Genomic DNA, 16,579 nt, shown 5'->3' with positions numbered 1-16,579 from the left:
AGCCTTTTCATGTCCTCTTTTGCAAGTTGTCAGCTCTCTGCCCATCTACCTCCTGAGTAAACTGAATACTCACCTTGGACCAGCTAGTGAGGAGCTTATTCACTTCTGATTACCATTTCTTTTTAGGAAATAAGAAAAAAATTCTGTTCCTGGGCTGCCCTGTGGCTCAGTGGTAAAGAACCTGCCTGCCAATGCAGGGCACACGGGTTCGATCCCTGATCCAGGAAGATCCCACACGCCGTGGAGCAGCCGGGCCAGAACACCACAACTACTGAGCCTGTGCTCTAGAGCCAGGGAGTGCCAACTACCAAGCCCACGTGCCCTAGAGCCCAGGCTCTGCCACAGAAGAAGCCACCGCAACGAGAAGCCGGCACACTTCAACTAGAGAGTAGCCCCTGCTCGCCACAACCAGAGAAAACCAGCATGCCTCAGCAAAGACCCAGCACAGCCAAAAATAAATAAATATTTTATAAAAAAGAAAGTTTCTATTCCAGGGCAGTAAGACTTTGGTTCTCAAGCTCTCTCTGTTAAACTAGAACTGGACAGTCTTCTCTATTTAGTATTTACTTCCTTGACTTTTCAATTCAGGGAAACAAGAAGGGGCTGCAGCACCCTTCCTGCAGGGCATGAGCGACTCCCTTGGGCGGCCTCAGAGCGAAAAGTGCCCAACCCAAACACGAAACCATCTAGCTGCTGGGAACGCCTTCCTGCAAAGGCATGTGCTGGGGGTTATGACTTCACCGCTTTTTCAAACTAGGCTTGAAATTTGAAAAATGAGGCGTTAAACTTCACCTCTGTCCCACACAAGGTGAAACTGCTTGTGTCACTGTCCAAGCTTCCTGGACTGTGCGGCACTTGAGATGCTTCTTAGAAAGAAAAAGGCTCATCACCACTCAGCGGTGGAATGGGGTGAGTCACGCTCTGTTTTTAGTGTGTGATCTGAAAAGACCCTACTACCACAGGAAGTGTACCAGCAAAAATTCTTTGAGATAGAGAGGAAAAACCAAGGAAATGAATCAATACACGTGAAGGAAGCACTCTCCTTAGAGAAACACGCGAAGCATGACAGTGGCTGCAATAAATAGTAAAAGCGAGCGCCGGAGAATAAAACACGTGAATTAGACAGCATTACTAAACTCATCCTGCAAGTGCTTTTCCCTGAGAAGATATTGTCAAACCCATGTGACTGGGTCTCTGAGGACCCATCCTTTTAAAAACAAAAAGGAATTTATACAAAGAGAACATTTGGTTTGTCGGGCTTTAAAAGTCCAAGAGTTAATTTCCTTTGTACCAAAACATCCGGATCCACGTTCGCTGACTGCCAGGTCGGCGTTCTTTTGCTAACCTAACGGCCCATCCTGTGCCTGGGCTCTCAGGGAGGGTGCCCTGATGGCTGGCCTTGGAGCGCCCTTGGATGAATGTGGAGAGATCAAGGTGACAGCCCTTGAAGTGACATTCACGGGAAGAAGGCTCTGTGAACCCTAGAGTGGGGGGTGCAGCGGGTAGGACAGCCTCTTTCCTCCCTGCACCAGAGAGCCGAGGAAGCCATCCGCAGGGCTCAATGAGAAATGAATGACTCCCGCGGAAGCAGGCAAGCCGGGCCTGAGTCCCCAAGAGCCCAGCCATGAGCTACTGTTTTGCCCACTTGAACCTGGGGCTCTTTGCTGTCAATCTCAGCACACACTGTGTGCTCATAAGGCCAAGAAGGCGAACGAGTTCCAGTGGCCACATTCATGCTTGTGTAAAGCACACTCCGGGAGGGGCACATTTATTAAAACCACTACACCTGACACCCTGACACCAAAGCCCTTTTCCCCTTGGTCCCTAGTGGTATGTTTCAAACAATGCATTTTATTCTAAATATTTTAGTAATAGAAAATGATTTACGTTTCATTTTTGTGAATTACCTCAAACCCATTTTATTTTCGGCAAAAGAATCCCATCTGCCCAAATACTGGAAAAAAAAAAAAAAAATCAGCATTACCTGTTACAGGGAAAAAATAAGACAGTAGGAAGACGATCAACCATGAATTCCCAAGGAAGATCATTCTGAGATACATCGATCCTGGTAAAGGGAAAGAACAGAAAATGTAAGAGTGGCCCAAGAAACTCCAACCTGGAACCTGAAAGCCTCTTCTCAAGTAACTTAAGAACCCGGAGCGCTGTGTGTGCCACACAGACCGGCCCCTGGCAGTGTGCACACCACTGGCAGGCACAGCGCACGCGAGAAACACCGAGGCTTTCAGGACAGACAACTGCTCACCTGACTCGCTGAGGGCAATGTAGTGGGGTTTTGTTGTTCCTTTGATGTGGACAATTTTTAAGTCTTTTATTGAATTTGTTACAATATTGCTTTTGTTTCATGTTTTGGTTTTTTGGCCAGGAGGCATGTAGGAGCCTAGCTCCCCGACCAAGGATCAAACCTGCACCCCCTGCATTGGAAGGCGAAGTCTAAACCACTGGACCACCAGGAAAGTCCTGAAATGTAATGTCTTGAAAGTAAAAGTGAATTCCAAAAAAGAATAAAAAAGTCTCACTGACACCTGACAGGTAGTCCACCTAACTGACAGAATGTGGGCAAGTACTTTAACCCATGAATAAACCCTGGAATAAGGAAATCATTGCACAAAATACATCGAGCCTCTGAAAATGTAAGAAAGCTGGGAACGAAAGATAATACTCTATATTTTGTAAGTCTAGACAGAGACCAAAAAAGTTGTATTTTCTTAGCAGATTTTAGATTAATTTTCTAATACAGGAAATGACATCTGGGCTAAATTACCCAACCTGTGCGCTTGCTTTCTGCTGAACGAGGTGGAGGCACCTCTTCAGCCGGCAATGGGTTGGACCTGCAGGAGGGCCTCCCCACTCACCCCCGGGACTGCTCAGCTGAAGCAAAAGGAACATCCTAGGAGGAGGAAGCGGACCGAGGAAGGCCCGCTAGGCCAGGTGTCAGTATCCACAAACAGTACGTGCAAAAGATGGAAATGTTCTGAATCATTAACTCGACAGAAGTTTTCAGAATGTATAATTGGGAGCAGGAGAAATCAGTGCCATGCATTTGTCCAGAAGGATGAAATTCGCTTAAAAAAGAAATGACATAACCAAATCACAGCAGTTTTAAATAGCTTCACTAACAAAACAGCACTCCTGCCTCCCCCTGTGAAAGGCTACAGAGAACATCAGTCCTATTTTTTAAGCAAGTGGTTTATAATCAAATGCTTTTTCTCCTGATTTTTTACTTCAAGGAAAAACTAAACTGTAAAATCAAAAAATATATTTGTAAACATCCCCTCTGAATTCCACTGGGCTAATCAGCACCTCCTTTCTGCCATTCTCATTCAAGTTCTGGTGTCTATATCAACATACTGTGAAGAGCAGCAGTCATATTTCACATTATATTCTTTTCAAAATTAACTGTATGATGTGCATTGTTCTAATGAAGGGGTAAAAATTCCATCAAATGCTCAACCATAATTTATGTAACCATTTTTCTCCTGTCAGATATAAATAACACTGCAATGATGAGCACATGCTTCTCTGGGAGTCCCATTTCCTTAATTCCCCAAAGTGAAATTAACTGGGTCAAAAGTATATAACCATTTTTGTGACTTCTTACAAATGGTACTAAAATGTTTTCCAAAAAGCTTATGCCAATTTACTTTCTCTATTAGCTACATCTGACTGTGACAGTTTCATTTGATTTTATCAACACAAGATCCTACCAATGGGAATTCCCTGGCTGTCCAGTGGTTAGGGCTGTGCTTTCATTGCCCTGGGGACTGGGTTTGATCCCTGGTCAGGACCTGGAAGCCACATGATGTGGCCAAAACAAAACCAAACAAACTAACAAAGATTCTACCACTCAAGAGCATTCGTTAATAAATGTAACTGACATTTTGTTATTGTTTTAATTTACACTTACTAGATTATCATTTCCCTACTTGTTTATTCACTCTCTCCTCTTAAGTGGAAAGTCTGTTTTGTGACCTTTCTCTCACACTGCAGTCCTTCTCAGCTGTTTCTCCCTCCATCCCCCACTTCCTCTGTGGTAAAACACACATAACACAGAACGTGCCATCTTAACCATTTCTAAGTGCACAGTGCTTTCATAACGCTGTGTAACCATTACCACCATCTGTCTCGGGCTCTTTCATCCTGCAAAACAGGAACTGACCCCACTCGACAACCGCTCCGGTCCTCCCCGCACCCCTGGGTAACCACCGTTCTGCTTTCCACCTCTATGACTCTGACTACTCTAGGGGCCTCGCGCAGGGAAAGCGCACAGCGTTGGTCCTTCTGTGTCTCATTTCACTTAGCATGAACATCCTCAAGGTGCACCCATGTTACAGAACGTCCTTCCTAAAATTTTTAAGGCTGAGTAATATTCCACTATACGTACAAACGACATTTTGCTCTCAGCAGTTTTCTTAAACCACTTTAATTTCTCAGGGTCTGGAGTATGAAGGCCTGATTCTGAATCCTGATCCCTTATTTACAGGTTGCTTGACTCTGGGCAAGCTGCCTGATATTTCTGTGTCTCAGATTTGTCCTCAGTAAAAGGACTGGTGATCACGCCTGTTCCACTGACTGTCCTAAGGATTAAGTCAGATACCGTGTGTGTATAAAAGTCTCCCAGCACAGTGCCTCCTCCAGTGTGGCTCTAAATCATTATTTGCAGCACACACAGAAGGAAAGACACACGTGCTGGGAAACACAGCTGTTGTCCTTCTGTAAGTCGGTTTTCTGTATTTTCATTGCACACTTTCCTAGTGAAATCTGTTCATCTTTCTTTCACTATTTGGCAAGTTTCCACCTCTCAAAGTAACCAGCAAATCCAATATTCTATTTTCTGTCATTTTCTCTGATTTGATCTTTTATATTTAATTCTACCTATCTGAAGGGGTTTTCTTGGGGAGGAGGGAGAAAGAAGATATAGCTTAAATTTAAATAATTTTCCCTCCGAACTGCCTACTACCTCATCCAAAAACTCTTTGAGCATTGTTTTTACAAAACAGTGATTTAAAATTCATTTGTTTACTGAAGATCCCACATACAGTGCCATGGAATCACACAACTAGAACACCACATGGGTATTAGCCCATCTTTCCTCTTCCTTTTAGGAATGAGGAGGGAAACAAGGCCTGCTGGAGAGATTCACTCCAGGTCCCAGGGCTGGTTGACAGTATGTCAGAGACTGGCCCCCTTTTGCTGGGCCAAGGCCCCAGTGATGTATATTCCAGAAAGCTGGCCACTTGGGGGGCTGTCCAAGCAAACAGATCAGCACTGCTCCCACAGAAACACTCTCAACATCACGCAAGGAACACTCAGTATTCACCAGGAAGACTCTGGCGCCAATGAGGTTTTGCTCATAGCTTCCAGCTGACAATCAACTCAGCCTTACCCAAGTCCACAGAAAACTGGCAGACCCTTGCAAGCCACGTGGCTAAGCTGGAAGCAGAAAAAAGACAGGCATCCAGCCCAGAGTGCGGCAGCATAGGCTTCCTTACCTCGCCACAGTGAATGTGTCTGAGGGCAGGAGCCGAGCTAGCTGGATGAAGACGTGATTGAGGGCTGGACAGAAGCCGCACCACTGTGCGTAGTAAAGTAGCAACACGTCCTGTGGGAAGAAGAAGTTGGCTGTTACTGAGCTTCTGGGGTCCTCACTGTACTTAGAGCCTGGCAGACATTCCATAAATGCTGCTCATGCACAAAGTACAGTGAAAACTTGATGTCTGCGTATTTTTTTTTAAATATTTATTTATTTGGCTGCACTTGGGTCTCTTAGTTGTGACATATGGGATCCAGTTCCCTGACAAGGGATGGAATCCAGGCCTGTTGCACCGTGAGTTCAGAGTCTTAGCCCCTGGACCACCAGGGAAGTCCCTGATCTTTTGTTGGTGTTTTCAGTTATGTATTTTTAAGGATGCTTTGCACTCACAAAAGCACCATGTAATTCACGCACATTCTGCAGTAAGGCTGTCACGTGGCTAGTCTTCTGTACGTCAGCCCAACTGCTCCACCCATGATTGCAGCTTTGGAAATTATTTTAATAGGGACAGATAGCTTGATTTCTGCCTCGCTTGATTCCATACCTGTTTCTGAAGGACTACTTCCCAGAAGGTATCAGTCGTCACTTCAGTGATTAAACGCTGAGAAGTGAACTGGGTAGAGTCACTTCCAATAAGATGCCTTTTCAGGGGACTGTAGAGAACGCTGAAGTTTTGAATGAAAGACTCTAAAAATAAAGAGAAAATGAGATCAGCTCTTCTCTTGGTACAAGGAGAGTAGCTGGCCCACTTTATACTTTAAAAAGTGGGCTGGCTTCACAGGCCCACTGAACAAAATCCACATAGGAGGGGACAGGGGGTCGCATTGGCTCTAGTAACTCAGCAGACAGCACTTTAGTTAACAAAGCACCACTCAAGAGTTCCATGGTCTACTGTGCACGGGCTAGGAATTTGACGGTCTTTTTTTCTAACACTGGTCCACAAGACACCAGAGACTGGGTAAGTCATCAACGAGTCATCATCAAGATTTCAATCTACAATACCAAGACCTTTAAGCCTAACTACTGATGCAGTAACTGCACAAGCTACTGTAATGTGGGAGGTGTTCAAACACTCATTCAAATGAGGGTGAGGAGCTATGGTTTGTGTTTCCTTTACTAAAGTTCCTCAGGTTTCTTCTTTAATTAAAAGGTTAAGCGAAATAAACCACTATATTTAGTGGGAAAACAGCATCAATAAGACCCATAAATAATCCAAAACCCTAACTTGAACCAACAGTTTTACCCTCCCCACCGACGACTATGTTTTCAGATTCCTTTGTTTCATCTGAAGCAGCACTAATCTGAGTTTCATTTTTTTTTTCCTTCTCTTTCCATTCTGAGGTCCTAGTGAACAATGACAGGCTCCATGGAGGAAGGAAGAAGGGAAGAAGGTTGAGTGAATACTAAAGAGAATCAGTCATCAACATCTGAATGACACTTAGTTGGTTTTTTGAAACATAAAACCCAGAACTGTTCACTAATTTCAATGAAGGCTGAATTCTGAAACTGCCCCAGAGATGGCTGACTTGAGAGTCATCTCTCCAAAACAACACAGTGGATGTTTCTGCATGAGGACTTTGACAAATTTTGTCACCAACCACAGGACAGAGAACAACAGAACTAGATGTTTCAGAGTAGATACAGAAGATGAAAAGAAATCAGATGACAGCGTCTTTTAGATCACCCTTAAATTCAGGGGGGGCCCATCACGAGCTCACTGAATGCTTGAGTATCAGCACAGGAGGCAGGAAGATCCAATCAACGCTTACTTTAAAAATACAGGCTTGTTTCATTTTAAGAAAACTCAGTACACCAAAATGTAACTTCAGGCAACATGAATGAGGAGCAAGGTGTGGTATCAAAAGTGGACGCACTTCACTAAGTGACCATTCACGGGGTTCCTCTACACATTCAGGAGGCTTCACATTTTAGTATATAATTTGATGTAAGAAAAATAAATCACTATTTACATAAGCCTTTTCAAACGTGTCTAATATAGGAAACAAACAAGCTTCACCTGGACTTAAAAGACAGCACCTAAAGTGACTAATATTTAAGAGTTTTGAGTTTCTTACTTTCATGCTCTCCAAAACTTGAAAACGAAAGGTTGCCCTCCCCACCACATTCCTCCTGAATCCATTTGGCAAACAGCGACTTTCCTCCATGGTTGCAATGAGGCTGAACTAACACAGCTTTTGAATTTACACTTCCTTGTGTGCACATCAAGGATGTCAGCGAAGCCCTGGGAACAGGACACGTGGGCTGGGCCACTGCTGCTGCCAGGCTCTAAAGGCAAGCTCGCGGTGCTTTCCCAGAACGCTGATCTACCCCCTTCCCAGCCCTGCCCCCTAAGTGGGTCTTGCTGGTTTGGTCTGACACTTGCTTGTTACCATCGAGGCACCCAAGGTCATAGCAGTATTCCTCAACTTGCTAAAAAGGAGCAGCAGAACAAATTAGGTCTGGTAGCCCTGATATGTAGTTAAACCTGCAAGACATAAAGGGGGCCAGGCGGTTCTATCATTCCGCTGCTTTCTGTGAAGCTCCTGCCAGGGCTGTTCATCAGCCAGAGGAGTTACCACCAGACCCACTCGCCACCACCCTGTCCGTCACTGTGGCCAGGTTCCCACCTTGGAAATGCAGCAGGCACTGCCAATCGGGGACGCTGGACTCTTCCCAAGGGCTAAGTGACCAACTTATCCAGAATTTGGAGTTAGGGAGTTTCTGTTTCATTTAACGGACAAAATTAGCTTCTTTTAAAATTACGACTGCAGTGTGAAGATTTAAAATGAGCTAGTAAGAGCCAACTGTCATGAGATCCCTAAATAAGAGTCACCTATGGAAAGTTAAGCAAAGCATTAGGCTTGGGGAAGGAAATGCCCATGGTACCTAGGGTGAACTTCATAAGAGCCTGTTTTGGATCCAAGATATAGTGAGACTCTTCCTTCACGTCAACAATTGCAGCAAACTCCTTCACCCGTGCGGTGCTCGGAGCACCCAGCCTCTCCGCATACAACCAGAACAGATTGGAGTCCAGAAGGTAGATGTTTAGGGTCTTGTTGGTTCTGCAGCTCAGGCCTGTGAAGCTCGAGCTGCTCGTCTCCAGTTCAGGAAAGAGATACCTGTTCTCCTCAATGTGAGGAACAGAGCCCGGGCTCTCAACCTTGCACTTCTTCTCTAGGGAAGAAAATGCAACGGGCGGGGTTTCAAAGACACCTTGTTCAGAATCAATGAAGCCCGCTACGCCCCTGTTTATGGTCCTGCAACATGCAGTGTAGTAGCTGAAAGGGCTGTAGAAACTTAGAAAATTGCTGCATTCTATGCTGTCTGATGCCACATGATAAAAGGTCTGCTCCTTGAGGTAGAAAGAATCCAGAGCTGCTGCCATCTCGAAGAAGCTGCACTGGGGCACGCTGACCGAGCTCGGCCTGAGGCCACCGGCCGTCTGGTTGACACACAGTTCACACACATTGTGGGTTCTGGAGATGGAGTGCCACCGTGGCAGCACCACCGTGTTGCAGCAGGGTGACGCTGTTATCAGCGGCGGGTCCGGGAGCCGGGCTGGGGGCTCAGGTGCCAGGGACTTGAACCCGGGGGCGTCCGCTCGCCGCAGGTGCTGGAGAAGCCGCTCCACCACCTGGTCCCCGTGACAGTTGTTGTACTCCAAGGCCACTTCGGTGATCTGAAACACAGGGCGGAGCTCGTGAGAGGTGTGGGGCGGGGTAGGGAACCAAGGGACTGACACTGGGGCTCACAGGCCTAGAGAGCATCCTGTCTGATTCAGAAGGAAGAGCCCTGGCCGGAAACAGCAATAAACAGGAAGCTGTCACACCTAGAGCTATTAATAGAGGGTTCTGGGTCACATTTCAGATCATGTCACTCTGTTAACAAATACTGAACCACCTGTTCAGAGACAGAAGGGGTCTTAGAGGGAGATGTCTTAGCCTATCACGTGATGGGGTGAAGCGGCTCACCTCACAAGACACATCTGGGTTATCGAAGAACCAGGAACAGAATTTAAGTCTGAACACCCAGCTGAGTCACCTTCCTTTTTATCTTTAAACTCCTCCAGAGGAGGTCTTCATTCTTCCTCTTAAATATAACAGTCTAGCCTAAAAAAACTTGCCAAGCACCTAACGAGTAGATCAACTATTTCCTGGCATCTATGTTTCCAAATAAATTAATGCACCAGAGGAGCCCACGAATTCATCCTGTTCCAAACCATACTCCTTCATTTTGCCTTCCTGCTCCTGCACCAGCCTCTCTGGAAAATGGCACCGTCAAACCAGAAACATCAGCCAGCCCTCAGTTTCTCCTCCGCATCACCCACGCCTCCAGTCCGGCCAGCACTGACTTGGGCAGCGTCCTTTTGCATCCCTACGGCCACTGCCTCGACTCGGCCTCACTCCTCACAGACCGCCATTCTCTCCCCCACCCACTGAGCTTCCACACTGCCACCCCTTATTTTTAAAAATACCAAAGCACGAGGCTCCTCTGCCAAACGACATTCAGTGGCTCCCCTTATCTGGAGGGTAAAACCAAACACAGTCTGACCCAAGTCTGCCTTTCTGGTTGGTCAGAGCCTCCTCCACCTGGCAAACCTCAACACTCTCCCCAAGACCCTACACCAGTAAAGGTGACCCCACCCCAGCCGGGGGAGAGGCAGGTTCCCCATTTTTAAGGTCCCAGAAGTCCTTTCCAGAGAGCCTCACAACTGTCTGTCGAGACACCCCTCTTCCCCACAGGCTCAGGGATCTTCACGGGCAGGACTGGGCTTGATTTATCCTGCCGTCCCCTCGAGCCTCGCCCAGTGCCAGGCATGTAACAAAGGCTCAGTAAACACCTGGTGAACGAAAGCATCTCAGGGGAATGAATGTACACACTCCTGCTTCTTGGTGAGATGATCGGCTTTACCCTGAGATCAGTGCTAGCCATTTAGATTCAAGTTGCATTCCAGGACTCTTCCATTTCCAAACTCAGGAGCTTTCACCACCCAACACCACCCCAGTTTAATGCAAAAGACAAGCAAGTCATTCTAATCCAGAGGCACTCATACTCCCTAAAACAGAGCTGTGCTAACTTAAGTCAAATCCTGCCATGGGGAGTTAGTTAAAGGGTAAGTCACTCAGGATTTTGTTTCATTAAAGAGGGTACATGTTGTGTGCGCATGTGTGTAAAAACCATTTAGTAAGTACTTTTCCAATTTAAAAGAAAACCCATATTTTATAATACATGATACTTATGGACAGAGTTAATTTAAGACACGTGTTTGTACAAAAAAGCAAATTGTTCGAACAGTTCTTGGGCGTAAAAAAGGTTACTTTAGATGATAAAACCAGTGTTTTGGTCCCCCCCCTCCCACACACACATGTACACACAAGAACATCTCAGCCCTTCTTAAAGGGTAAGGCTCCAACAGCACATTATACTGAAAAGTTCAAGCCTATGTGATTAATAAAGAGCCCAGCTGCCCTCTTGCCTCATCTGGGTACTACTTTATATTCAAAGACAGATCACCACCCCCAGGCCCCCACCAAACCCACAAAAATTCAACTACAGTCAGCCCTTCATATCCTGTATCAGCAATTCAAACAACATGGATCAAAAATATTTGGGGGGAAAAATTCCAGAAAACAAAGTTTGAGTTTGCTGCACACAGGCAACTATTTACATAGCATTTATATGGTATTGAGACGTACAAGATGGGGGTTTGATCCCTGGGTCAGAAAGATCCCCTGGAAGAGGGCATGGCAACCAACCCCAGTATTCTTACCTGAGAAATCCCCAGGACAGAGGAGCCTGGCAGGCTATGGTTCAAGGGGTCGCAAAGAGTCAGACACGACTGAGCAACTAACACTGTCACTTATACAGTATTAGGCATAGGTATTATAAGTAATCTTAGAGATGATTTAAAATATACAGGACAATGTGCGTAGGTTACATGTAAATGCTATGCCATTTTACAATACAGAACTTGAGCACGTTTGGAGTTTGGTATATGTGGGGGTCCTGCAACCAAACCCTCATGGATACCAGGGGATGGCTGGTTGAAAACCCCACATTTACTAGAAATAACTTTAAGAACTCTTAATATTAGAGCATCTTAGTAAAGTAAGAGTGTCTTAGTTCACAGAATAACTGTGTTGTGAAGATTTTCCAAAGAAATGAAGTCTTATTACTTCAAGTCCTCCCTAATCAGAGAATCAGCAGATCCATTTCACTTCCTCTTCCTCCCTCTTCTAAGCCACGTGAGCAGCGTCCACTCAGAAGGCCCCCAGCGGGGATGAATCATGTCAGCAAAGAGGCTCCAGAGTAGCCACGGAAGGGGCCTGGCCTGGCAAAGGTCCTTCCTCCCCGTTCCCTCAGGAAGGCTCCTGAGAGGGCCCGGGAAAAGCAGCATCTGGTGAGCCTGGCCAGTGGCTCAAGGACTCTCTGAAATTGGTTTTGGCCAATTAAGGGATCCTGGAGGGAAGGAAAAAATTAAACCCCCAGTAAACCCAACTGAGCAATCCCAGGCGCTCTCTGCTGATTGTTATTGCTCTAAGTGCCCCCGAACGATCCATACATAAAATAAACTCACACTCAGAGACAGGCAACGCACGCAGAAGAGGCAGGCAGGAGGGGCTGACTTCTGATGACGATTGGCTCCGAAAACCACTCTGTGAGCCACAGAAGGGTTAGGAAAACATGGGATCCCCAGGTCACCCTGCCACTGCTGGACTGAGCGTGGTCAGGGCCACCAGCCTGGCCAAATGCCTGTGATGACGGCACCCCCAAGGCCACACTAAACCCCGCCTGTGCTGTCCACCCGCTCCACACCTCTCCCGAACATCAGTCGCTGCAGGAAGAGGGAACCTGGCCCATCTTCAAGGAGGCCTGGTTTGACCGCCCTGTCTGCTCTGCCTCAACCAGACCTGAGATACTGTCAGTAACGTGGCTGGAGAGGCCATGGTGGGTCCCAACCAAGAAGGCACAGGCTCTCCTGCCCACTTACAGGAAGGAGTGATACCATGAAACGCAGCAGCCACTCAGCGAGTAAGGGAAACCACTCTGATTGTGGAACAAGAGAAGCCTCTAAGTCAATGAGGTTTGCCTGTTGCTTCTGAGACATCTCTTCCCACTGTGGCTCTTACCTCATCTATCAAAGGGTGACTCTCGGCTAAGGGATTAAAAGGTATGAATACAAAAAGCGCTGGTCCCTTCTTCAGCTCGTTGTTCAGCAGGAGACTCTTGCCGCCGTGCGGCCACAGCCATCGGACGAGCATCTCTCGGTTTTCTAAGGCCCACTTATAGATGTTCTCAGCGGTGTAGTTGATGACCTCCCTGGGAAAGACCTGGGAAGGACAAACGCACAGACATAAGAGGCGAGGTGGGACGGCAGCACCACCCCTGCCCGGCCTCAGCCCTCTCTTCACAGGTGAGGAAAACGAGGCTCGGAGCGGCCTGGGCGGCTGCACTCTGGCTCTGCCACTCCAGACAGGGCGCTTCCTCACAAGTGGCTTGGAAAGCAGAAGCTGCTGTGAGAGGTGACTTTCAGATCATGTGATTCATCTTTCCCTTTAGGCAGAAAAGATGAATTTGTTTATCTACCAACAAATAAGTTTCCCGCCTGCTGCTGGCAACAGTGACCTCTACCTTCCTGTGTAAAGCAATTGCTAAGGAAACAGAAATGATGGAGTCGGGGGTCATTTTACCCTTGGGAAAATCATGTTTCCCTTGTCCTTGGGGACTCTCTGTTAGAACAGAAGTTTATATCTGCCTTGCTCACCTGTCTCCCCACCCCCATACCTGGCACTGAGCAGGAACTCAACAAATATTTGCATGAAACCCTGAGTGACCTAGAACTTGTATACAAGGCCACAGATCATACTTAATGTGTACAGAATTAAGGAGAGATATGCCTAGATTTTTTTTGCTTTTTCGCTAACAAAGTATGTCCACATAAAATTATTTTTGAAATTCCAATGATGTAAATTACAGGGTTTCAAACAAAACTCCCCCCCAAAATGCTTGGAGAGTTCCACAAAATAAGATATTTTATACTTCCCCAAATAGAGGTTTAAACTGACTTATAACAAGATGTCCACTGCTTTTACTTAAAAAAAAAAAAAAAAAAAAAATACTGGTATCCCATTAATATTTCATTTGCTGAAAGGAATTCTGCTGCTCTGTCAATGAGCCACCCTTAAAAACTATGGAATTGACACCATGAATTCAGTATCTTTTTCAATATCTTTCTCATAGTCCTATCTTCTTTTCGCCATCTATTTTAAATTTCTTTCTCAGTACCCGTTACTATACATAAACATGATATACGTTGCTTGTAAAGCATGTTACAAAAGAAGGATGAAGGAAAATGATAGACAGCAGCAGCAGATGAAGTCCAAAGAAACTTCAGACAGAGGCACAAGGAGAATGGGCGGGCGGCAGGAGAAACCGTCAGATTTTTATTCCCAGAGTGGGATGGTGGGAGGTGGAAAAAAATGTTAATTGTCTTCATGAATATTTCTATCTGGAAAACATGGAATATATTTGACTTTGGGAATATAAACTGTAGGAAGTAAAGCCACCTGCGTTACTAGAGAAAGGCAGAAGCCAGGGAGACTGGCCACAGGGGGCACCCCTCAGCAGTCCCCCTACAGGCAAGAGCCTTGTATGCTGAGCTGAGGGGAGCGTGGGTTTAAAGTCTGGGCACACTGGTACGGGGGTTCGGGTCCTCACTCGACCTGTAAGTCACTGACGCCGTCAATGAAGTCGGAGAGAGAAAACACTGAAGAAAATAAACTCAGCGCTGGGACTGAGGAAGTAGCAATAAACAGAGCAGAAGCACAGGACTAAGCACAACACAGCTCAGAAGCTCAGAAACAGCTAAGTTGGGGCCAGTCCACCAACAAGCAAACAAAATCAGGGAACAAAGACAACAATGAAAACCCAGGCGCTCTGGGGCGGGAAGCCACCAGCTTCTCACTGTGACTTGACAAGAACTTCCAAGTCCATCTCATCAGCTAAAGGAGAAAAGTGTGTCACGTTGCTACTCTTGATAAATGCAACAAATGAACAGAGGATATTGCCCAATGGAACCTTAACCTTTGAGAACATGGTCCCAGAGGAACACTTCTCCAGTACAGCAATTCTGCCATTTCATCCAAGAAGGAAAGCTAACAAGGCTGCGTCAAAGTCTAAGACTATAAACAGAATTTCTAGCTGTTAAATCCGAGAGCTCTGGGACACAGGCTCCAGAAGGGGCTGAGGGGACTCGGTTTGCATATAAAACCATGTGCACTCTCCTAGAGACAGCGTCTACAGATTTCACCCAGTTCTCAAAGAAGTCTGTGATCTAAACAAGGTTAAGAACCACTGCGCTAATAGAAACGTGATTTTAAAATACTTACAAGTGATGTGTTGAAATGTCTATGTAAATACACACTTCCAGAGTGTACTAAGGATACCAGTTTCGCAAGACGCTTATTTGTGATAACCCCAAATCGTACTGTTCCTAGGTAATCTGAAACAGAAAATTTTCCTTTATTAAAAAGAAAAAGCCTATGCCTTAAAACAACCACAAAACCCAATGATCAAATCTTGACACACAAATTTCCCCGGAGCAAAGCTCTTTTTGGCCACCTAGCCTAGACCGAAAAGGAGGAGCCAAAGAAACCACCTCCTAAAACAGATCACATGTCTCCTCCCGAGTACCTGCCTCTGACTAGGACCTGCGCTGTTTCAGTCCTTGTTCCCTACTCACGAGCCTCACCTGAGAGCCCAGGCACATGCTATTCTCTCCGTCTGGACATTTCCATGCCAGTTCCTTCTCATCATTCAGATCTCGGCTCCCACCCCACCTTCTGAGGAGGCTTCCTTGACCACCTGCTTCCAGGCAAAAACACTTGAAAGGATGGTCCGTAAGGGGACACCAAGGCTCCCTCCTGACTCAAGCCTTCTCTTTACTCTAAGCTTTTAACAGCACTTATTAACATTTACATAATCCTACTGATTTATTTAGATTTTCTTTGGTCCAGCTTCCTCTTAAAACCTTGTTTATTGCTGTGTACCCCAGCATCTACAGCAGCATCTGGGCATGTGTATATTGATCTCTTGAGCAATAAATGTTAGTTACATGAATCAATCTAGCATATACAAGGAATTCATATGAATTACTAAGAAAAATAAAACAGTTAAAAATGGGCAAATCACAGAAACTGAAACGTAAGAGGCTAACTGTGCACTTAACCTCACTATTTTGGAGGAAAGCAAATGAAAACACAATTGCCACTTTTCACCTTCAAAATGCCCCAGATCTGAGACATAGGAAGTACCAGATATGATGACCAGTAAAGAAATGAGTGCTCTGCTGCAAAGCTGGTGGAAAAGGCAGACTGGCAGCCATCTGGGAGAGCAACCCGCTGTGCTGTCCACAATGGAACCCGGACACGGCCCACAGCCCCCGATCCACCTTTTGGTGCCCACACACGTGCCCTGAGAGTTACACCCAAGGGCAGTCACCAAGGAATTGCCTGCAGATGTTGAAAACAGTGGGGCAGGGCAATATATACAGCCTGAACAGATTTTCTAAGACACATGTGAGTAAAAAAGCAAAGACACAGTGTACCTTTTATGTGGAAAAATCCCTCACACTTGTAATGTCTTCTCCTACAGGCACATATGGTTACAAATGTATACAGAATCTGAAAGGATAATAAAAACTGTTTTGCGTTGGGGGTTGGAGATCAAAGGGGACTTGATCCTTATGTGTGAAGCATTCTTTTTCCCCCCTAAGGAGTATATTTAATGTAATATTTGTGTGATTAAAAGTTGACTAAAATATATAGTATTAAAAGAGGGTGGATAAAATGACATAGGAAAAGGTGCATTTTTTCCTACCCTCTTTCTGCTTTACTAGCAGGTGTTAAGTAAAGTATCAGTTAAACATTGTGTGCTACACTGTCGTTCAGTCATGTCTGACTCTTTGTGACCCCATGGGCTGTAGTCTGCCAGGCTCCTCTGTCCATGGAATTTTCCAGGCAAGAATAC

The 16,579-nt window shown here is 45.8% G+C and overlaps 1 protein-coding gene across 8 annotated transcripts in view; it reads right to left on the bottom strand.

Annotated features, from left to right (window-relative positions):
- TXNDC11 (thioredoxin domain containing 11) overlaps window positions 1–16,579 on the bottom strand; it is a 60,391-nt gene that overhangs the window by 2,526 nt on the left and 41,286 nt on the right. For 4 of the 8 annotated variants that reach the window (XM_044935771.2, XM_044935773.2, XM_044935775.1 and 1 more), the window contains 5 exons: window positions 12,682–12,882; window positions 8,438–9,230; window positions 6,096–6,238; window positions 5,511–5,620; window positions 1,985–2,065 (listed from right to left, as the gene is read on the bottom strand). In XM_044935771.2, coding sequence (XP_044791706.1) covers window positions 1,985–2,065; window positions 5,511–5,620; window positions 6,096–6,238; window positions 8,438–9,230; window positions 12,682–12,882 — 1,328 coding nt within the window. Of the gene's footprint in view, window positions 1–1,984; window positions 2,066–5,510; window positions 5,621–6,095; window positions 6,239–8,437; window positions 9,231–12,681; window positions 12,883–14,940; window positions 15,054–16,579 lie in introns of all 8 variants that reach the window. The other 4 variants (XM_044935772.2, XM_025274956.3, XM_044935774.1 and 1 more) reach the window with 2 other exon arrangements.

Source organism: Bubalus bubalis, chromosome 24 (genome assembly GCF_019923935.1).
Source record: "Bubalus bubalis isolate 160015118507 breed Murrah chromosome 24, NDDB_SH_1, whole genome shotgun sequence".
Lineage (NCBI taxonomy): Eukaryota > Metazoa > Chordata > Mammalia > Artiodactyla > Bovidae > Bubalus > Bubalus bubalis.
This window is presented reverse-complemented; position numbering and strand designations above follow the sequence as displayed.